Source organism: Pan paniscus, chromosome 8 (genome assembly GCF_029289425.2).
Source record: "Pan paniscus chromosome 8, NHGRI_mPanPan1-v2.0_pri, whole genome shotgun sequence".
Classification (NCBI taxonomy): Eukaryota; Metazoa; Chordata; class Mammalia; order Primates; family Hominidae; genus Pan; species Pan paniscus.
Genome location: NC_073257.2, coordinates 62,639,028 through 62,662,527, shown reverse-complemented (window position 1 = coordinate 62,662,527; position 23,500 = coordinate 62,639,028). Strand labels below are relative to the sequence as shown.

The following is a 23,500-nucleotide window of genomic DNA, read 5'->3' as shown; positions in this document are numbered from 1 at the left end:
CTATCTTGGCCGGCTTCCTGTGCTGGGCAAGGGGGAAATGAAGAACCTAGGTGAAAAGCCTGTGTTCATCTCCCTTGGGCCTCAACACTCCACTGAGATATTTCTTTAGAGTTCTCATACCCATTTCAAGATGTTGAGGGTTCCTTTGGCTGTTTTCCTAACTCTGCTGAAGAGTGTTTGAAGGGAGGCCTTGGGTCTGAGGCCAAGGAGTTCCCCTTTTCTTCCTGACCTTCTGCCAGAACTCTCATTTGGCGTGTGTGTCTTCTTGACACTCTCTGGGCAGTACTGGTGGCAATTGAAATTCTTTACGGTGGTTTTTAAGCAGTCAGAGATGTACTTTGGTTTTACATTTCTCTAGAGAATGCCCATCTTATTCTCCTTGCGCGTCCAAATTGTTTTACAGCCATTTTCATTGTCAATGGTATTTTCAGCAGGTTTGTTTTCCATTAAGCCATCTACACATTACTAGGTCTAAGGAATATTTTTGAAGATATTGAGCAGACATTGATTGAGTATCTTCTGAGCCCTGGGCATGTAGATCTATAGGTGCTTAACATTGTAGCTACTTCACATTCACTCGTAGGCTCTTCGGGGAGTCTAGACAGACACTTAATCACAGGAAGGTGTGACAGGGAAAGTGCATGGTACTATGGATGCTCAGAAGAGGGAATACCCAGTTTGTTTGCAAAGTCTGAAATATCTTTAAAAGCTATTATTGCCACTTGATTGGTTGTTATATGGACTGAAAAACTGAGAGTGGACTCTCAGAGTAAGATTGGGACTGCCACAGTAAGATGGGATTCTTTCTAAAGTAAGATTTGGGCCAGCCCGAGCAACATAGTGAGACCCCCCACCCCAATCTCTACAAATATTTTAAAAATTAGCCAGATACAGTGGCATGCACCTGTGGTCCCAGCTTCTGGGAGGCTGAGTTGGGAGAATCACTTGCGCCCAGGAGATAGAGATTGCAGTGAGCCATGATTGCACCACAGCACTCCAGCCTGGGCAATAGAGTAAGACCCTGTCTCAACCTGACAAGCAAAACATTTTGGGATTCAGTAGAGATGAGTCCTATAGGAAAAGGGGCAAGGAGTAGGACAGCCTTGATGAAGTCGGCTTGAGAAATCCTGGTAAATAGTTTCTTTATTGGACGATTTCCTGGAGGTTTCAGCATCCTAATGCATACTGCTATCCCCAGGAGAGATTATAGTATGTATTCCTAGGCTTATTTGGCTATATATTTTTTAAAAGCTTGGAAGATTTTATCAGATTATTATTTCACAAAAACGTACTCAGGGAAATAGCATTTCAAGCCCTTAAATCTCCAGATCTTTGCAACAGTCATCATTTGAGGAAAAAAAATTAGCCCACTGGTAGATAGAGTTTTTTTTATAGTGAGATGTAGTGGACAGTGGCTACTGGATATAATAGATAATTTGAGAAAGAAAAACAAAAGGATATGGGTACCCACAGACCCATCTGAAAATCACTGCTTTTAGAGCTAGGTTATGTTTCATGAACTTTCACATATGATTTCTTAGTTAAATATCGACAACAACCCTGTGAAGGAAATACTTGATTATCATTATCTTCATTTTAGAGGTGAATAAGCTGAAGCTCACATAATGGATTATGTATGGGAGATGCTGAGAGTCAAACTGTGGTCCTTCTTCTGCCAAAGGCCACATTTCATCAGCTATTATTATGCTTTGTTAAGGAGTTTGTTAAGGTCTTTTATTTCTAACTTTTCTTGTTTTTTATTTTGTATGATTGTGATAAAAGTAATATATGCTTATTAAAGAAAAATAGGTGGAGAAAAGTAGAAAATACCTACAGAACCATCATTAAGTATAACTGCAGTTAATATGTGATATATTTCTTTCCAGTTGTTTTATACAATATTATGTAAGTTGAGTATCCCTTATCCAAAATGCTTGGGACCAGAAGTGTTTCGGATTTCAATCTTGGGGATACTTTGGAATATTTCCAGAATGCACTCAGTTGAGCATCCCTGATCCAAAAATCTGAAATGCTCCAATGAGCATTTTCTTTGAGTATCATGTCAATTCTCAAAAAGTTTCGGATTTTGGAGCATTTTGGATTTTGAGTTTTAGCATTAGGGATTCTCAACCTGTGTACCATAGTTAGCCATAGTTACAGTTATATGTATTATATATACACATTATACATGTATGTTTCTATTTATGCATAAATTTATAAAATTTTGAATCCTACTTTAAAATCTTCCCTACAGACATGCATTTGGTTATTTTCACATAGTTAGTAAAATATTTTAATAAGTAAATCCACTGAACTAGAACTCAGAAACTTAACTTGTAACTCTTCTATGCAGACTGCCACTTGGCCATGGGCAAGTTTCTTGACATTTCTAGAACTCACATTCTTCATTTATAAATGAAGGAGTTGGATCAGATCCTTAATTTTTAAACTGTGGGATCTCACAGAACCCGAGAGGGGCTGAGATTAAGAAAGATCAACAGAGCAGTCAGGACCTTGGCCCTTCGCATGTGCTTCAACCCAAGCAGCGGCATTTGTAGATCTTTTATCTATTTGGGACCTAAGCACATATGGAAAAGGGGATTCACTGATTTTTTTTTTGAAAAAAGAATATAAAAATATTAAACCAGTTGATTTTGAAGCTCAGCAATTCTATGAGTTGCTGTATGTTATGTACATTTTTAAACATTCTTCACGAGGTAGAGTAAGCAAATATATTTTATTCTTTTAAATTATCTCAGGAAGCATGTAAGGACAAAGAGAATACCTGGTCTCTTGACCAGGTTGAAAAGTGTCCAAAGCACTGTCAAGTTGCTTCTTAGAAAATAGGCCATTGGAAATTATTATTATTTTTTTTTTTTGAGAAGGAATCTCGCTCTGTCGCCCAGGCTGGAGTACAGTGGCTGATCTCGGCTCACTGCAAGCTCCGCCTCCCGGGTTCACGCCATTCTCCTGCCTCAGCCTGGGCAGGAGTAGCTGGGACTACAGGCGCCCGCCACCACGCCCGGCTAATTTTTTGTATTTTTAGTAGAGACAGGGTTTCACCGTGTTAGCCAGGATGCTCTCTATCTCCTGACCTCGTGATCCGCCCGCCTCGTTCTCCCAAAGCGCTGGGATTACAGGCGTGAGCCACCACGCCCGGCCGACCGTTGGAAATTCTATAAAATATGTCTCCTTTGACAACATCCATTCTCAGATCCAATTCAATGTGTGTCGCAAAAGACTAATAACCAGGAAATCAGTAGTCCCTGAAACGAATACATGTTTGAAAACTATTAAGTTTACCAATAACTGGTTTTCTACTTTCCTTATGTATATAAGGCTTTGCGTTTTGAGAGGGGTAATTTGGAAGTACAGCATCTTGATATTTTCTCTTGCTTTCACAGAAGGAAGAATCCTGCTCAAAAATGAGGTGAATTAATGCTTGGGCGCTCAGGAACCCTGGACAGCTATATGAGGTGTTTAAAAACTGCCCTGACCATCTTGCCAAACAAGTCTCTGCTCATGAGGCCCCACAGGATGAACGAGCCGAGGCAGGACAGTGTCCTGCCCTGTCGGAACAGTGACTGCTGACCTGCCAAGAGTGAGCTGGGGACTGCCTGCTGTCTGCCAGTACAATGAAGGAAGTGGTTTATTGGTCACCCAAGAAGGTGGCAGACTGGCTGCTGGAGAATGCTATGCCAGAATACTGTGAGCCTCTGGAGCATTTCACAGGCCAGGACTTGATCAACCTAACCCAAGAGGATTTCAAAAAACCCCCCTTGTGCCGAGTCTCCTCAGACAACGGGCAGCGGCTCCTGGACATGATAGAAACCCTGAAAATGGAGCACCATTTGGAAGCACACAAGAACGGCCATGCCAATGGGCACCTCAACATTGGCATAGACATCCCCACCCCCGACGGCAGCTTCAGCATCAAGATTAAACCCAACGGGATGCCAAATGGGTATAGGAAAGAGATGATAAAGATCCCCATGCCAGAACTGGAGCGCTCTCAGTACCCCATGGAGTGGGGCAAGACTTTTCTGGCCTTTCTTTATGCACTTTCCTGTTTCGTTCTCACCACAGTGATGATCTCGGTCGTCCACGAACGAGTACCTCCTAAGGAGGTGCAGCCTCCACTACCGGACACATTTTTTGACCATTTTAACCGGGTGCAGTGGGCCTTTTCTATTTGTGAAATTAATGGCATGATCCTTGTAGGACTCTGGTTAATTCAGTGGCTGCTCTTAAAATACAAGTAAGTCAAGTAAAAGCTCTAAGATTCAATGATTATGGGATTTGCACTCCAAACATCTACTTATTATTTATAAATGAAATTTATCAACTTGTTGGGATCAAAACATACTATTTTTTTTTTCTTTTTTAAACACATACCCTGTTGGACTAACTTACTGTCTGGAAGCTTTAAAAGAAAATGTTGTTTGTTGCCTGTTTTATTCAAGATTCATACAGGATGATGAATAAGATGGTTAGAGATGATGCTCTGTTTTCACTTAATAAGAAAGAAAACTCTCAGACATCTTCAGACAGTACAGGCTGTTGAACAACAGATCAACCACCTAGACTTGGTTGGTGTTACTAACCCATTAAATAAATCGACAGTTAGCCTAAGCTCTATAAATTGGCTGCATAGCTTTTCCCACACAGAGTCAGACATCTAGAGCCTTAGCAATATGTATTTAAAGATGTTTCACACAGAATTCAGAACACCTGTTCCAGAGTGGCTTGGGTTGTTGGGAAAACAATACCAAAGGGTATGCCTTTGGGTAGGTGGGAAGTGGATGGACCTGAATGGATTCCCACCTTCTACTACTACTACTTAAAGCAATATGTGACTGTTCCATTCAAATTTCTCAGAGTTTTAAGTAGGCAACTCCCACTTAGTTCCAGGTGTATCCAAGGTGGCTTTCATATCTGAAGCTCTAAACTCAACATGGACCCCCTCAGACTGGCTGTTTACTGGGGTTGCCTACATTGTCCCTTCACTGATGTTTGATTTTCTCCTTAGTTAAAGGAACGCCTTATGGTTTCCATGAATGAGGGTTGGAAATTGGTTTGTTAAAGAGCTGAGTTTCTCTCCGGTGGAGTGTGTTTCATGATCCACCATGTGGTTAAATATTAAGGAATTCATCTTACAGCAAGAAAACAAAATGCACACTGAGAGTTCATGCTGAATGTTCTTTGACAGAAATGATAAGGTTTTTCCTAGTATGTTTTATAACGACTCTTTTTTTAACCTGATAAATTATATATCTACAAATTGAAATAAAAGCAGTTCCTGACACTTTCCCAGGGATGGACGGTCTTAACTGGTATAAAGAAAGCCATTTAACTGATCAGTGTTTATTTACAGATGGTTTGACAGTCCTAGAGTTTAAGCTGAATCTGAAATAGAATTGTTGGTCTGGGCTGCATTTAATTTGGTGGAAGACGTTTTTTTCTGTTCCTTTAGTTTTAAGAGGCTAATAAATAGGAATAGGCTTTAGAAATACAAGATACTTGGAGTTTATTAAATGCATTATTTTTGCTGCCAAACTTTAGTTCTGCTTTTGCCTTTTTGACTTTTAAACTTTTTTCCTAAAATCCCACTGGAACAAAATACCAGTACTGTACAAAGGCAAGGTCAACTCAAATTATGCTTCCTGAGTTTTCCCTGATATTTGTTGTTTTGTTTTTGTAAGTTTGCTCCTTTTCCGGTTTTTCATCAAAATTTTTAAATTCAGGCAAATAATTTACTACCCCACAATATAACTTTGAGTAAGTCTTAACAGTTATGAATCAGAATCTTTCACAGAACTGTGACTTTTAAGTAATTTTATTCTTATAAAGTATCCTCTTAACCATAAAACTAATTTTCTTAAAGTATATTAATAATTACAATTTTCCCAACAGGAAATTTTCCTCAAATCTATTTCTCTTTAAGCTTTATGATTTTGCGTTTTCCTGGTACTTATTGACAATACTGTAGTCATTTATATATTTAAATTGCTCAAAGCAAGAAACCAGTTGATTTGACAAAATTAACTCAGTGCTGGAATGCAGGCAGCCTGGGATCTGGCCTCAGGTGTGTCCAACTTGCTGAGTGGTTTGGGTGGATCCTTACATCTCAGGAGCCTCGTTTTTCTCACAAATGGAATAATGGCGTCTCAGTCTAGATGATTTCTGTTGTCATATATATATACAACTACATTTTATTAGATTCTAACATAATTGGATGGGCCAATTATATTGAATTTTATTAGCTTCAGAGCGTTTGTGTCCAGAATGCATCCAACTAAGTCCTCTCTGATTTTCACCTCTGGCGGGATAGGGATGTGGGAAATGAAAGCAGAGTCGTCATGATCTTCCTAAGCATCGTCCACCCTGTCCTTCTACGGGGGTCCACCGCTGGTTTCCTGTCTCTCTCCCTGTGACCTCTCTTCAGTGTATCTGGCCCACCAGACAGGTAGGAGGTAGGAGGTAGGAAGAAAGATGCAGATGACACATCAAGCAGTGAAGATGGATAAACTACCTTTTCCTGGCTCTCATAGAGAAGGTTAAAATCTTTTGTAGTATCAGAGGGACCCTTTGTTTCTAGTTATTTGGTTATTGCATTATAGCAGTTTTGTTTATCTGGCATTTTGGAGAAATTGATCCTTCTGGTTATGGGATATTCTTAGCAGAGAGTTAACTTCTCCGTTTTTGTATTTGACTCTTCTGAGTGTTGACCCCGTCCCCAATCTCCACTAGGAGGTGTGCCACTTAGGAGCCTGTTTTATACGACTTCTCCAAATTAAGCCTATTTGGCCAGTAATTCCCAACAGAATATTTTTACTTTGATTTTAAAAGTCCTGGATCCCTTAAAAAATCAGTCTATCCTTCTTATTTCAGTTTCTTCTACTTTTTAGAGAAGAATCATGGGATGGAACTAGAGGATCACTTACTTAAGAAATGAGATAACTAGAATTTGGCCAAAAACTCCCAGCAATAAACCCTTTAACCAAATGTTTGAGGTGCTGGAAAATCTTAATCTTGAATTTGTGACATTGTGACATTTGGTTCTATCTTTATGTTGTATAAAATTGTCCTTTACTATTAAACATAGGTTTTGATTTTTTTTGTACTTAAATTTTTCCTCCTTTCATTCTTAATGTCTCCCCTGCATATCTGTATGTATATATGTTTATATATACGTAAATCCACATGGGATTTCCATGACCTCTCAAAATGGAAAGCAACAATAATGCCTGTCCTTGAGAACTTTTTTGGTTTTTACAATTGTAAATAATGTTGTCTCCCCATTTAGAATTGGACTTTCAAGCCACTGACTAGGAAAAATTCCTGGGAAATCTCTGCATTTGTGTCAGACTTCACTGCAAAACAGGTATCCCTTGTTTTAAGAAAGCATGATAAAGAACATATTAAACTTAGAGATTTGATGAAGGCTGAAGATGTAAGGATTTTTCATGCATGGCTAAATCATGGCTAACACAGTGGCACCTATGTGTGATACGTGTGGCTCAGCTCTACTGGGACATGGTGAACACCTGAAGAAGAAAGCCAAGGAGCAGGACTCTAGAGTTTCCAAGTCACCAGGAAATTATGACTTAGTGTGGTGGTCATAGGTTCCTCAAACTCAACTTGCGTGAAACCAGATTTACTATATTTTTCTTCCAACCTTTTCTTCCTCGTATCTGGCCAGTGGCATTTCCTAGAAACCTAGAACTCCTCAGTTCCTTTTATCCAGATAGTCACTAAGTTGTTTCCATTCTAATTTTAGATCCATTTCTTCTTTCCATTTCTATTTAGAACTCCATAGTGGGTGCTCAGATGGAGAACCAGCTCCTTAGCCTGAAGCTCAAGGGCCCTCAGCATCTGGTCCCAATCTCTCCTGCCTTATCTCTAGCTACTCCACTCCACAGTTTTCCTCAAACACATTAAGCCCATATCACATTTCATTCTATTAGTTGTATATATGTCTCCTTCATTGCTAAATTGTAAGTTCCTCAAGGGGAAGAACTAGATCCTATTCATCATTCACCTTTCTATCCCAGTGCCTGGCACATACAAAGTGCTTACCTGAAATTCATTCATTCATTCAACTAGTATTTATTAAGCAGTATACCATATTTCAGGCACCGATAGACCCTGGGGATGCTCCACTGAGTAAAGGATCCTGATGCTTTCGTGAAGCTTATATTCTGGCCAGTGTAAGGGAGGCAGTAAATGAATATATGATATTGGCTAGTGTGATGGAGAAAAATAAAGCAGTGCAAAGGGCTAGCAAGTGTTGGAGAGAGTGGGGAGAGGCTGGTATTTTAGATTGAATGATCAGAAACCAGACTCCTCTGATTAGAAGATGGTTGAACAGACATCTGAATCAAATGAGAGTGAATACCATGCATGTGTTTGGGGAAGAGTAGTTGATGCAGGAGACACAGAAAGTGCAGAGTTCTGGCACTTAACCTGAGGAACGGTCAAGGGTCTATGTGGCTGAGTTAGCTGGGAGAGAACCCTGATGCAGGAGGTCAGTGAGGTGTTAGCCTTGTAAGCCATGGATGGATAAGGAGTTTGGATTTTATTTCAAGTGTGGCAGTAAGCCATTAGGGGAGAAGGATACAAAAAACCTGGTGTTTTAAAAGAATGAAACTGGTGTTTAAAAGAATGTGGCTGCATTACAGAGACTAGGGAAGCAAGAGTTGAAGCAGGGGGCCTGGTTGAGATGCCACTGCAGGCTGGGCGTGGTGGCTCACGCCTGTAATCCCAGCACTTTGGGAGGCAGAGGCAAGTGGATCACCTGAGGTTGAGAGTTTGAGACCAGCCTCGCAACTTGGAGAAACCCCATCTCTACTAAAAATACAAAATTAGCTGGGCGTGATGGCACATACCTGTAATCCCAGCTACTCGGGAGGCTGAGGCAGGAGAATCGCTTGAACCCAGGAGGCGGAGGTTGCAGTGAGCTGAGATCACAGCATTGCACTCCAACCTGGGCAACAAGAGTGAAACTCTAAAAAAAAAAAAAAATGCCATTGCAGTAGTCCAGGTAGAAGATGATCATGACTTAGACTCAGTTAACATTTGTTTAGTGAATAAATTTTGTGGAAGGGTAATGAGAAGGGCTGAACTCTTTCTAGAAGCCATGACACTTACAGTTTCTAATCTTTTATAATGACAGGGCTGACTTCTGTTGCAGTATCTTTCTCATAGGAGGTTTTTGGGGGTCTCTGTGAATCCTTGATTTGTATATGGAATTTGATGGGGAAATAGCATTTACTAATTTGGGGAAATCTCCAACTTTGTTTGAATATATTTTATTTCTGAGCGAAATGAAGTCAGGTATATATCTTGATATGTGTTTTCTACCATAGCTTCTTTTGGGTCAGACATTTGCCTAAAAGGAATAGCATAAGACAGTTGTATAAGGAGAAATTAGATATCACAGGGTATATTAGTCAGTTGGTGGTGAAAAGATTTGAAGAAAGAAAAGAAACCATTGGACAGTTGGGTTATGGGTTGGGGTCAGGGGTAGAGAGAGCTTAGTGGTAAAACATTCTGGCATAAACAGTTGCATTGATTTGTAGAGAGGCTAGTGAAATGGAAATGGTCACTTAGTGGGTGACAATTTTCTCTGAAAATTGATCCCATGCCAAAAGGGAAGGAAGTAAAGAAGAAAAATGATGACCACAGATCCTGCTTGGGACCTGCCATGGCATCAAGTTTTAGAACTGTTTCTAGGGGTTTTGTTAATCCTGCAGGAAGGAACAGATACAACTTTCCAGTATGGCTTTTCTGGGATTATATGCTGAGAGAACTAGGATGGATTTTTAGAAGTTTACTAGCATTCTGTATTTCATGTTTGGAGGTCACTTTGGGAAAGACTTTTTTTTTTTTTTTTTTTGTATTTTAACTTTTGATAAACCTTTTGGGGGCCTTATTTGTTAAGTGGGTATCAGCCAACATAAGAGATTATTTCTATAGCATTTTCCTCTCTTCTGTGAATGGAATCTAATTTCCAAGCATAATCTTTGTACTGATTGGCAGTTGCTTTTGTCAGATGCTAATTTGTTTTTGGTTTGTGTTTTATTCAATAGACTAGATTCTCCACTAACATTTATCTTTCATTTTACCCTATTTTAATCCCATCAGTGTTTCTTTTCACATTAAGTTGATTGAATCAAACTACTTAACTCCTCTTCTGTTCCCAAAGGTAGTTTATGACCCACAGACACTGTCAACAGTTTTTCCCTTGTTTTTATGTCTTCGATGGTTGTGATTAAAGTTCTTAAAGGCATTTGATATAGAGAGCATTTGATATGAAGTCGGGGGTGGGGGTTTCTATTCAATAGAATTTATTTTCTGAGTTCCAGAAGAACCTTTTCTTAAGGTCATTTCACTTTACTATATATTAGCCATATACTGTGGGACCATAATTGTAGTCTTTAATGGAGCTTCAGAACATTTTTATGTTTAGTTATTTACCAAAAATTATTGGGGACTGTGTGCTATGGATATAGCAGCGAGCAGAACAGTTGAATGGGGGTTATATTCTGGGAAATGTTTGTTCTTAGAGTGACATCTCAGTTTTTGAAAATGTGTTGTCTAAACTCCATCCATGTATGAAACTCATGAGGACAAAATTCTCTCATATTACTGGTGCTTTTTCGGATACTTACCCATTATTTAATTCTCTGATAAGCTGTAATATTTCTCTCCAGCAATAAAGCAAGGTAGGTGCTCAGGGATTACCTCTTTCCCTCCTTTCTATTCCCTCCACACATGTAGCTGCATCAATTATGTGCTTACTCAAAATCTGTTTTGTTCTGTTCCTTTTAATCCATGTTGTCAAAAATTATTATCCTATTCAAGAGGCAGGTTCCAAACTAACTGATTTTAGAGTAGTAAGCATTAATGTGTATTGTATCATTTGATACAATCAACCCTTAAAAACAAGTAGTGTTATTCTCCTCTCTCAGTGAAGAAAACTGAGACTTGGAGAAGCTATTGACTTGCCCAGAATCCTACAGTGGCATATTTTGGGCACTGAAGGCTCTTCATTATACATCCAGTCTATAAGTTTCCTGGTATTATAGGCATCTGTCCTTTGGAGATGTATTTTTTTTAACAGATTTAGTGTTGTAGATACCACGTGCATAGGACAGAATAAAAACAAATGAGTTCAGTTTTTTAATTATATATTTTGTGTTGGGTTCCATCTGGGAGACGTGCATGTGTTTCAGGATGGATCTGCCAACTTTGATAGCCGTCCATTTTTGCAGTTCCCCATAGACTGTAGAAAATGCCCTTAGCTCTGTCCTAGCTCTGGAACCTTCTAAGTGTGGAATGGGCCCTACTCACTACTAATCTGATAAAGCTTCCTTTGCTACCAACTTCAGTCACATTTCTGCACTTAAGACCACTGACTAGGCATGCCCAACCTTATTCTTTTACTTTCTGTTTCTAGTACGTTTTCTCTCTTCCCTTGATTCTGACCTATTATCTATCTAGGCTCAGAGCCTGAGCTGAGATCCCATTTTCTTTCCTTTCCTGGGGACCTTCTCTGACCCTTCTCTTCCCAGATCATCTGGATCTCCTAGCCTCTTGCAGGCCTCGCTGTGCCTCCTCTGTCTTCTTTTTGTTTACCGAGGGCAGTTTTTTTGGAGTGGGGAAGGACACTCTAAAGGCTAGATGATGGATTCAGTCCCAGATTGTGCCCCACCTTTCATTCTCATGTTGGTGAACTGGTGGTCTTCTTTGCTTCTACCTTTTCTAATTTACAATTTTAGATCTCATGACCTAAATAATGGACTGAGCCATAGGAATTATAGGGAAATTGTAGATTTTTCTCTAAAGTTAGTAATCCCAGCAATTTGACTTGTAGGCAGATTAGAAGATAAGGATAAACAAAAAGACAAACCAAATTATCATCTCACCAGAGATAAATGATGCTCATATTTGGGTTCATATAACTTTTGATATTTTTCTGCACGTGCTCATAAATGAGTACTCTGTGTACATGTGTATTTCTAAATGGTATCATTTTGGCCTTCTCTTTTACAGCATGCCCAGGGATTGTCTATTTCCCTCCTCGCAACAAACCATCATGGATGTCTAATTACTCATGATCTGATTTAGAAGTCACCACATCTGTGTCCCACCAGCCTGTCGGTGCCATGACTGTGGTGGTGAAGCATGTGGTTATACTCAGTCTTACACTGGAAGATCATTCTTGATTTAGATCCCTACAGCTGCCTGCTGACTGAGTGACTTTGGCCAAGTTACTTGACTATTGTAGTAGCATTGTTTCCTTACCTACAAAATGAAAATTATAGTTTCTATAATGCTGTCTTGAGGATTGAACGAGATGATATGCATAAAGCACTTGACAGAGTACTTGGCATCCTCCTGGTTCCCAAGCCCACCAGTGGCATTTCCATTCCTCCCAGTGCTCAGCCCAAATGTGTTGGGTTTTGTTTTGTTTTTGAGATGAGATCTCACTTCATCCTCCAGGGTGGAGTGTAGTGGCATGATCATAGCTCACAGCTCACTGTAGTGTGGCACTCCTGGACTCAAGTGATCCTCTGACCTTCCTCACCACATCTATTGCTGGCATAGGTCTAACCACCTTCATCTCTTACCTAGGTTATTACCTGGTCTTGCTTCCTTTTAGTGGGCTTTTAGTACATTTCTCTTCTTCCACCTCATATGGCATTAAAGCCAGTGTCCTCATATGGTGACCTACGAGGTCCTCCCAGACCTCATGCCCTGTACTCCCTTGATGATCAACAAACACCGACACACACAAGCCTCTGGAATTTTCTCCCACAGATAACCTCCTTGTTGACCCATCATACAGAGGTAGACCTTCTCTGACCAACTTAGCCCCCAATTCTAACCTCCCTTCCCCCAATGAGACTCTCACTTAGTTTTACCCTTTAGCACGTATCTAACATGCTCTATATTTTACTTATTTCTTTACCTGTGTATTGTCTGCCTCTTTCACTAGAACACAGGCCCCACAAGCCAGGATGTTTGTCCATTCTGTTCACTGCTGTATTCCGCATGTTTAGAATAGCACATATATATTCATTGTGTGAATTTTAATAGACACTAAAATTTATTAAGTGTTGCACATGCTAGTTACTGTGCCTAGAATTCAATAAATGTTAGTGACTGCTGGTGATGTGTCTGTTATGTTTTCAGAAACCCCCTGTTAAAAAAACAGTGTTACTTTTAAGGATAATCCCTTAGCCCAAGAGTAAACATTAATTGTTCAGTTCTGCTGGCTGTGACTAAGCAAGCCCCTAACAATGTGACTCAAGGTGGTTAAGTTTTGATGATGGGAAGAAATGAGGAGATCTGGGTGTGTATACACACACACACACAAACACACATGTATGCATATACACATTCGTATTCTATGTATATATACACTAATGTATACACACATATATGTACACATATATACATACATTATTTTTGTTGACAGCCTAAAATACGAACACAGAAATCTAACACCTTTTGTTTACAATTTTATTTAGCAGTTTCTGGAGGATACTTGATTTTAATTCTACATAACTATCTCAAGTAGATAGTGTTGATGTTTTTGTTCATGTCTTATAGGGTAGCATTTTTTTCTTTACTTCCTGTTACAACCTGTATATAACTCAGGAAGTAACATTTTAATTTCATTAGCAAAAAGAGCAGCTGACTCAAAGTCTAAAAGACCTGGGTTTTGTTGTGACTCTGTCATTGACTTACTCTCTGGCTCCAGGCTAATACTTAAATTCCTCATACAATTTCCCCTTCTGTAAAATAGGATAATGGTATATACTAAACAGGAATGTTGTTAAAATAATTAGTAACAAAGGTGTGAATTTTGTTTGAGTTGGATTTTAAAAAGCAAAAACACATAGTATATGTACAGACACATTTCTGGACTGGTGCACAGGTATGTCTCATTTTCCTGATTCATGAACTGTGCCATCTACCCTGTATGGGTACCTAGGAAGTATTAAATGAGTTCTAAATCTCCCAGGCAAGCATTTATTTTGATTATTTTGTCTGTTCTACCATGTTTAGTCTTGCTCTTCATTTGTTTTACTAACCTTTCCTTAGAATTTTCTCTCCTAAAATACTGAATTAAGCCCTGGATTTTCCTAAATGGAGTCTGTAGCCATTGAGATACCTGAGGCTGTGATGGGTGGAAAGGCCTTACAGGACAATGAGACTAGAAAGAAGAGAGAAGGATACAGAACGCACAGGCCCCAATCTCCAGGGGTTTGCAGTCCTGGTTGGATAATGGAGCAATCTTAGCAAGTGTTTTGAATAAAAATATGAATGCAGAAAGGATGCAGAGTGAAGGGATAGTGAGCATCAGGGCAGAGTAACTCTGGCAGATACATAAAAGGGTTTAAGCAACAAACATTTGTAGAAAGAAGTAGAAAAGGACTTCAGAGAGAATAAGAACTAAAGCTCTAGAGCACAAAACTGTAGTGTTGCTGGTACTGCCAGTCATATTACAGGTACCATCATAAGTCTCCCTGGGACTAAAAGACAAGAAAGCACAGGTCTTCTTAAGAGCATCTTCTCACAAAAGGGGTGAGACATGAGACATTTTTGTTGGTAATGGTGATTCCAGTCTCACTATTAAAAAATACCATACAGTAGAAACAAAATTTGAAGGAATTGGGAGGGTGAAGTGGCTCTGTCCAGTTGGGGACATCTGGAAGCCATGAGGTAGATGCATAGGATTATAGCAGACATAATCATGTGAGAGGCCAGAGAAAGAAACTGACAGGCAAAAGCAAGAAATTGAGTTTGTGTTTAGGGAACAATGAGTGGCTCTTTTTGCCCTTGGCAGTGGGATTCACATCTAGGAGAAGACAGAGGAGGTGGAGGCAGGAGGATCATTTGAGCCCAGGAATGCAAGACCAGCTGGGCAAAATGGCAAGACCCTGTCTCTACAGAAAATTTTTTAAAAATTAGCCAGCCATGGTGGCCTGCACCTGTGGTCCCAGATACTCAGGAGGCTGAGGCAGGAGGATTGCTTGAGCCCGGGAGATCGAGACTGCAGTGAGCCATGATCATGCGACTGCACTCTAGCCTGGATGACAGAGCAAGATCCTGTCTCACCAAAAAAAAAAAAAAAAAAAAAAAGACTTAAAAAAAGGAGATGTCATGTTGAAGGGAGTTGAAGAAAGCTATGAGGGGAGTTGTCACAATCCAGGGAATCCAGGTGCTGTAGCAAGAAATTAAGGAAACAGGTTTTAGAATTTCTTTGGAGTTAGTTAGCTTCCACAGAATATGGGAATGTGGGGGTGCAGAATGTTGTCAGGAGGGCTGTAAAGAAATTAAAATAGAAGTATAGGATAGAGAGGAGCAGGGGCTTCCTTAGAGTAGGGGACTTCTCTGAGAGATGACATTTGAATGGAATGTCAGTGACAGGCAAGTGTCCCAGGAGAAGGCAGAATCCAGGCAGAGAGAATGGCTGGCTCAGAGATCCTACTCAAGGCAGGAGGGACTTCGCAAGCTGTGTTCAAAGAGCCCCAAGGTCATTGGGCTGAGATAGAGCCTGGAGAATGATAGGGAGGGTGGCCAGAGGGCAGGCTAGAGGGAGGTAGCCAGATATAGGGCCTCAGGGTCTTGGGAAAAGATTTGGATTTTATTAAAATGAGTTTGACAACCATTGGAGGGCTTTAAGGGACATACCTGTTTAACTGTTTCAAAATAGATGATTCTGGCGGTTCTAAACAGAATGGATTTTAGGAAGCTACCTTAGTCTGTTCAGGCTGCAATAACAAAATATCGTAGACTGGGTGAGTTACAGCATTCTGGATGCTGGAAGTCCAAGCTCAAGGTGCAGGCTGATTAGTATCTAGTAAGGGCCAAGTTCCTGGTTCATAAATAGCACTTTCTCCCTGTGTCCTCACATTTCAGAAGGGTGAGCCCACCTCTCTATGGTCTATTTTATAAGGGCACTAATTCAGACCTGAGGACCCTGCCCTTGTGATCTAATCACTGGTGATTAGGTTTCAACATAGGAATTTGAGGGGAAGGAGACACAAACATTCAGACCATAGCAGGAGGCAAGAGTGGTGTTAAGGACAACAGGTAGAAAGAAGGTTATTGTGGATGTTCAGGTGAGATAGAGTGTTGAGAAATGGATGACATTTCAGGATGACTGATTTAACATACGAGGTGGTAATAAGCAAATCTAACTGGGCACAAGACTACAAAAAATAATGAAAAATGGACACATGTAGTTTTAGATAGCTATGTGATACTAGAATAATTTTTTCAGTACTTTACTAATATAGTCATAAGTAGATTTTGAAATGTGGCTGAAATGGGATAGGATGTTGGCTCAGCTGTAAATACTCAAAATTCAGATTTCTTACACAATGTGATGCAGTTTCCTGAATATTTTTGTTTTGTTTATATTTCAGCTTAAACTCTCTAAACCTCACTTTTCCCATCTGTAAAATAAGGATCATATCCATGCATTGCCAGGTGGTTTTAAGAAGTAAATGACACAGAGCTTGGTATATAAGAGAACTTTGGCAAAACAATTGCTGTTGGTAATACCATGCCTGGGGAAATACCTCAATAGAAACTTTGTTTTTTAGTAGTGTGGTCGTTGGCTCTAAACAAAATTATTTCATTTTTCAACCTTATATATTAAGAAAAACATGACTATTCTGATGCCCATTCTTAGTGCTATTTCATGGCCTTTCCAGTTTTTTTGTCACCCATTTCTCTGATTCATAAGAAAGTGATGTCTTTTTCTTCCTTTTGCTGTTGAGGAAGCTAATCTCTAAGGAAATTAATTGAGATGGTCAAAGGCACCAGGTGAGCCTTTGTTAAAGGTAAAACTAGCATCTATGTAAAGATACAGCTCAGTGATGCATTGTCTGTCCGTTCATGTTTTACAGCTGGAATCACTAATCAGAGACCTGAATCATTACTCTTCCATAACTGCTCCAGAGTTTTGAGTCTCCCAATTCTGTGTTAGTTACATGTGCTCTCCCTTGTGTATTGCCTCTTAGTTTTGAATTGTTGCTTAGTTCCACTGCACCATTGTCAAGTCCTATTTATCTCTAAAAGCTAATAGCTTCCAGAAAGAGCTAGGAGGCCAGGTCTGGGCACTGAAAGAGCTGTGTATGTCTTCCTACTGTGGATTAGTTGAAAGAGACAACTCATGGGAAAACAAACTTTTTCCAGTATTTTAGTTTTACTTTCCACTATAGTAATTTTTTTTAACCCCTTTTCATTTATTTATTTATTTAGGGACAGGTCTTACTCTGTCACCCAGACTGGAGTGCAGTGGCACAGTCATAACTCACCGTAGCCTCTAACTCCCAGGCTCCGGCGATCCTCCCACTGCAGCCTCCAGAGTAGCTGGAACTACAGGCGCATGCCACCATGTCCAGCTAATGGTTTTTTTGTTTGTTTGTTTTGTTTTGTTTTTTAGTAGAGACAGGGTTGCGCTATGTTGTCCAGGCTGATCTTGAACTCCTGGGCTCAAGTGATCCACCTGCCTCAGCCTCCCAAAGTGCTGGGATTACAGGCGTGAGTCACCATGCCTGGCCTTTCTTCAGAATTTTAGATCATTGTACCAAATGCCAAAAACACTCTAGTGCTGGTAGTATTTAGTCAAGTTCTGAGCAATGTTTTTAAAAATTAGGAATATAAAAAAGCTTAATAAAATACTAGCATGTACTTGACATAACATGCTATTCTAGTAAGTCTTAATAATGATCTATAAAATGTTAACACTTTTATTCATATTTCCTTATAATCAAATTGAACAGATACATTTTCCTTTTCTCTCAGAAAAAGTAATAATGAGCCTAGTGCTCTAACACTTGGGAGAAAAATAGATAAACGCGACCAAACGCAAGTCTCTGAAATGATAGTCCTTGCCAAGTGTGTGCAGATGGGAAACTGGCTTCTTTTGAATGTGGAAGGAGAGGTGTATCCCATGTGAGGGGAGCACCGTTGTGATTTTGAAAATTGTACTGTACATCTTCTTGTTGGCATCTGCTTAATTTCTAGCAATATCTCATTAACATTTCTTTTGTGAGTTTTTGTAAAGCACATCTTGAACTTTTAAACCTTTAAGTGAATAAGAATTCTAAGTGTATGAAATTCTTTGATTAAGGAAGTGAACGCCCAGAAGTGCATACAATTTCTTGAAACACTTTTATCCTCTGTTAAAGTTTGTTGTAGAAAATCCTTGTTTAACATTATACGCCAAAGACATTCTAAGCTTAATTTCAAAAATATTAAATGCCAAAGAGCAGAAAATTCTTAAAAACAACCACTTCTAACTTGTCACTTTATTGTTAACATTGACAGTTTCACATGGAAATGGTCAAATTTCAGTTTTCAAAGTCATTTGACTCTTTCACTTTAAGTCAAATAGTAAATGTGACTGAATCTTCAGTATTTTAATTAAAACAATTTTATGTATTTGTCTTTTCTCATCTTTTTATACCTCATTCTTAGATTTTTAAATAATTCTGAAATCACTTCTGTTGGTACTTACATGTAACTCAAGTTTGAAATATGGAGATAGTTATTGGGGTGGTGTGTGTGTGAGTATGTATACCTTTTGTGCATCATAAAATAATCAGGCAAAGTGATTTTAAGATAGTAATCTTTAGCAAAAGCAATAATTTTATTTTTCTTCCTCTAAAGAGTTCAGCAGATCTAGACTTGAAAGTGTGCTGACTTAGGTGTTTCTTGTACAGTTCAAGTGAAATTGCAAATAATTTCTGTTCACTTGAGCAGGATGGCTAAGGAGGGCGTTTTCTTTTAAAGAAAGATGACCATTATGTCTTACAATGTAGAATTTACTTTGATATTTCTTTTTTGGTGTTCTTGGCAAAGACATTTATAGGCTGGTATTCTTCTCTAGTATCGTCCCTCTTTATATTATTTAATTGTGCTTTGTATTTTACTTGAAATTAGAGGCATATAGATTGCCAAGACAACTTTATGCTGAATAAATTCATGTCTCTGGAGGAGGCATACGCAGCTTGACTAAGAGAAAATAAGCAAAGATGGCTTCTATCGTAAATAATTCTGACCCAGTTTCTCAAATCTAGGTAAAGAGACCAACACCCAAATTCTACTCATAAAACCTAAGTAACATACATGGGCTGTGCAGATGTGGATAAAATGCTAGTATAATTGTATGGTTTTTTTAAATTAATTTTTAATCACACAAGTGACATATCTTTGTTTCTCTTTTTAAAACAGAAAATACACATGAAACAAATTTTCCTCTGGCTAGCACACCTCAGTAGGTATGCCCATCCTGCATAAGACTAGAGCTACACTGTATGATTATAATGGTTGAATGGCCAAGATCCTAAGAGGAACACCTGCCCACTGTTTCTAAATTTTCCTTGTTTGGGAAAATCTGAACTCCTCACAAGGTTAAGGAAGAGGAGACCCACAGGGTTACTCACATGATTCTGGCCTGTGGTACTACAAGAGAGAGGTAGAGAGGGAAAGAATGTTCTTGTTCAAAAGACTTTAATGAGGTTAAGTTGAACAAACTTACATGGAATTTTTATATTAGGAGAAGTTATCTAACTCAATATACATGTATATGTATATAGATAGATACAAACCTACATGTATATATCAAATAATTTTGTTAGAACCTAATAATAATAAAACTATTTCTAATTTTTGCTTATATTTTTATTCATCTACTTAATCTATACATTTGATACCTACCATTTGTACCTACTATATGGTAGGAAATTTTCAGACATCATTTCTAATGTTGTTACCCCTATTTTACTTCTTAGGAAGTTGAGATTCAGAGAAGTAAATGTGCATCCCAAGCTGCAGTGGTAGTCAGGGAATGGGATAAGATTGAATGCTGTTTTTCCATAGGTTCGTTCTTGGCATCATGTTGCCTCAGAGAATCAGTTTCTGGGATGTACAACTAAAATTGTTTAATGTCTTTGACTCATTAAATGGCATAAAAGTTTTAAATTCTCATTCTAATATCATTCTGATTTTCTGAAGATCTTCCTTTGATGACAGCAAAAATACTCGCTAAATGTTTAACCACAGATACTGAGTGGGTTCTGGCCAATCAGCGTGGGCTCCACTTGTATGTCCAACAGTTGAACGTCAACTCAAGTTTAAGGCCTCATGAAGCCTAATTAATAGCAATATAAACCAGTTTAAGCACTTTTGGCCAGTTAATATATTTTTTAAAAAGCACCACACAACGTTATTCTCAAAATCTTTGTCTTAATCTGGTATTAGCCATAGTTACAACATTCTGGTTTCAAGTTCTCAAGTAGTTTTTGGGGTTTGTTTTTATTGAGTCATTGAAAATTACAGTAAATGAACCTACAGAATTTCTTGACTGAGAATCTGCCCTGTTTTTCCCTTTTTCTAGGTCTATTATTAGCAGAAGATTTTTCTGCATAGTTGGCACGCTGTACCTGTATCGGTGTATTACAATGTATGTAACTACACTCCCAGTACCTGGTATGCATTTCAACTGTTCTCCGAAGGTAAACTATTCCTCGCTGTAATTTCCCTTTCTGTTTGTTTCTTGTCTTGCCCTGGGGTCCTTTGAGTGAGGTTGCAGGAAAACGTTTCTTCAGAATACAGTGGAGTCACTCCTCTATCTGAGAATGTTACTAAATGATATGGCCAGGCAGCCCCACCCTTCCCAGAATCTCTAAGCCCTGCCAGTGCCTCCCAACTGGGGAAATATGTGTTCTAGTTTGTGTGTTGGAAGCAGTTAAGCTTTGTGTAGTTCTTTGGTTTCCTGCCAAATTTTTAAAATATCATTCATTTCTTTGACACGCATCCAGAAGCTTTTATATGCTTCCTCTCTCTCGGAGGGAGAGCTCGATTTCAAGTGATATTTTTTCCATTTTCCTTCTTTCTATTAATCCCTACAGCAGAGCCAGAAAGAGAAAGTATTCCTATTTCCTTGCAGTCCTCAACCAAGCCAAATAAGATCACTGTTATCTGGGGTAATATGTTGCCTTATTGATTTTCTCTAGTAACAAAGAAGTCTTTTTAAAAATAAACTTTATTCCTCTCTTATTGTCTCTACCTTTCCATCAGATTCAAATGACACTCTTCACCTCCTAACCTTTACCTTGGAAGAATTTTTAACTAGGGTGATCGTTGGAACTCTGTGAAATAATTAGCAGATTTTATTGTTAAAATATTTATGTACATTAAAGCTCTTTAATGAATTTTTAAAAGAGGCTAATTTCTCTCCTTGATTTTTGGTGGGAGAAAATATAGTATACTCTGATGTATTTGAGATCATTTCTTTGCATTATACCTGTGTGGGTGAAACAGCCAAACACTTTCAGTCTCATTGCTTTGTACTTTTGTTCCTCCAGAAGAGATGTTCTCTTTGATAGAATCTTTGGAAAGAGAGCTGAAAAATTCACTCTGGATTTTTAATTTGATCATATGAAATTTTGGATCTCTTTAATTTGTATGTCTCCTGTGGCTCTTTTCTTTGCTAAACTTACATTTGTGCCTACAGAGATAGCTCATTTCTTACTTAACTTTTTGCTTTTTTTTATTTTTTAATTTTTTTAATTTTTTTATTTTTTGCTACACACTACTTCCTTACCTCTGGAAGAGCTGTCATACAAAAGCAATGTTCTCAACATTCCACTCTTCTCTATCAGCCATCCTGCCTCCCTGCACTCTCCTTCTTGCAGTTTCTTTCGCCCTTCCAAAGAAGCCAGCTTCACATCGTTTTCATTGTCTGTAAAAGCTCTCAAGCACTCACCTGTAGCTCCTGGGTTATAGGGAATATCTTGTTGTCATTGAAAATCCAAGGATATGGACTCTTGCTGGGAGCCTGGCTTGATAAGCAGCATGTTCTCAGCAGTAAACTGACAGTTTAGGATATTCACCTAAGTTTAATTCAACTCCTTAAAAAAGTCTGTGCATTGGGAAATTTTGCCACCAAGGGGTAGGTAGATGTAGGTTCTGGCCAAGCACATGCTGAAGATGGATCCAGTATTGAGGGGCCGTACCATGTAGCCTTTCTCCCTACTCTGGTTCTAAACTTGTTTCTTCTTGAGGACTACTGTAGCTCCACCAGTTGCTGGCAAGCCCATACTTGGTGAGCCATTGGTTCTTACATAGTCAGCTTGAGTCATCAACATATCTAACCAAAATTCTTTGCCTAAGAATAGCTTGTGGGTTTTCTTCGTAAACACAGAAGTAGCAGCAGGAACTGTGCACAAAAGCCAAACTCAAACGTGTTGCTCATTTATTGCGTTGCCAGAAATCCCAACTAGGGCCCTCATTCTATGAGGATCTTCTGGAAACTAGAATCTTAAACAGTAGGAGGTGAAATATTAGCACACCTTAGAAAAAAATACTAGTTAAAACTCATTAAATCTAATTACTTATTTTGTAGAATAAGACTCTTGGAAGAAAGGATTTAGAATACACTTTTTTATTCTGAAAACTTTCACATGTATCCCAACTGGTATAAGGAACTCCCATAAACCCAACACTCAGATTCAATAATTATCAAGATTTGCAACATTTGTTTCCTTTCTTTTTTCTTTTTGAAGTATTTAAAACAACTCCCAGGTAACGTCATTTCACCTCCACATACTTTAGTATGCATCTAAAAACTGTGAACATTTTAGTACAAAACCATAATGCTATTGGTGTTCAACAAAATTAATAGTAATTCTGTGATATCAGCAATTACAAGTTGATGCGATATCCTGATTGTCTTAAAATGCTTTTCTTTTTTTTACAGTTGGTTTGTATAAATTAGGGTCCAAAATCTTTATATTACATTTACTTGTTCTGTCTTTTAAGTCTATAATTCTAAAGCAGTCCTTTCTTCCTTTCACCCCTCTGCCAGTAGCCTGTAGACATTAGATTAATAGTCCTACAGAATATCCCACTTTCTGGATTTATCCATTTGTTTCTTTGTGGTGTCAAGTGACTTGTGTTGCTCTATGTTTCCTCTGAATAGAAAGTTGGCTCTGCAGACTTAATTAGATTCAATTTTAGCTTGTTAACAGAACATTTGCCAGGTGGAATAGAAAGACTTCTGAAGCTAGGCACAAGAGTTGGGAAAGGCTTCGAAGGCTTGGTGCTGCCTCTTGGATGGCAGATCAAGCTTAAGAAATTCAGTGGTCAGGCAAGGGCTAGAATCCTCCACTGAGAACGAGTATCTGAAGACAGAAAAGGGTGACACTGGAGAGAAGCCTCAGAGGACAGCTTTGCCTACTTTAGAATCATACCTAGGGCTAAGGGAATCAGAAGTGAGAGGAACCTTATTAAAAGTCACTCAGGCCAAAGTTCTATTTGATGTCTGAACATCATCGCCACTGAATCTTCAATCTCTCTCTGAACCATTGTACAGAGAGGGAACTTAATTGCCCCTGTAAAAATACAAACTTACCTAATAGTAAAAAGAATACTAAAGTTAAGGTTAAGACAGTCTTACACAACCACT

At 38.8% G+C, this 23,500-nt stretch overlaps 1 protein-coding gene across 11 annotated transcripts in view; it reads left to right on the top strand.

The window, feature by feature from the left end:
- The window catches only part of SGMS1 (sphingomyelin synthase 1), a 314,162-nt gene that overhangs the window by 271,380 nt on the left and 19,282 nt on the right, over positions 1-23,500 (top strand). For all 11 annotated transcript variants that reach the window (XM_055092811.2, XM_034930581.3, XM_034930582.3 and 8 more), the window contains 2 exons: positions 3,405-4,258; positions 20,429-20,546. In XM_055092811.2, the coding sequence (XP_054948786.1) occupies positions 3,636-4,258; positions 20,429-20,546 (741 nt within the window). In that variant the 5' untranslated portion in view covers positions 3,405-3,635. The remainder of the gene's footprint in view (positions 1-3,404; positions 4,259-20,428; positions 20,547-23,500) is intronic.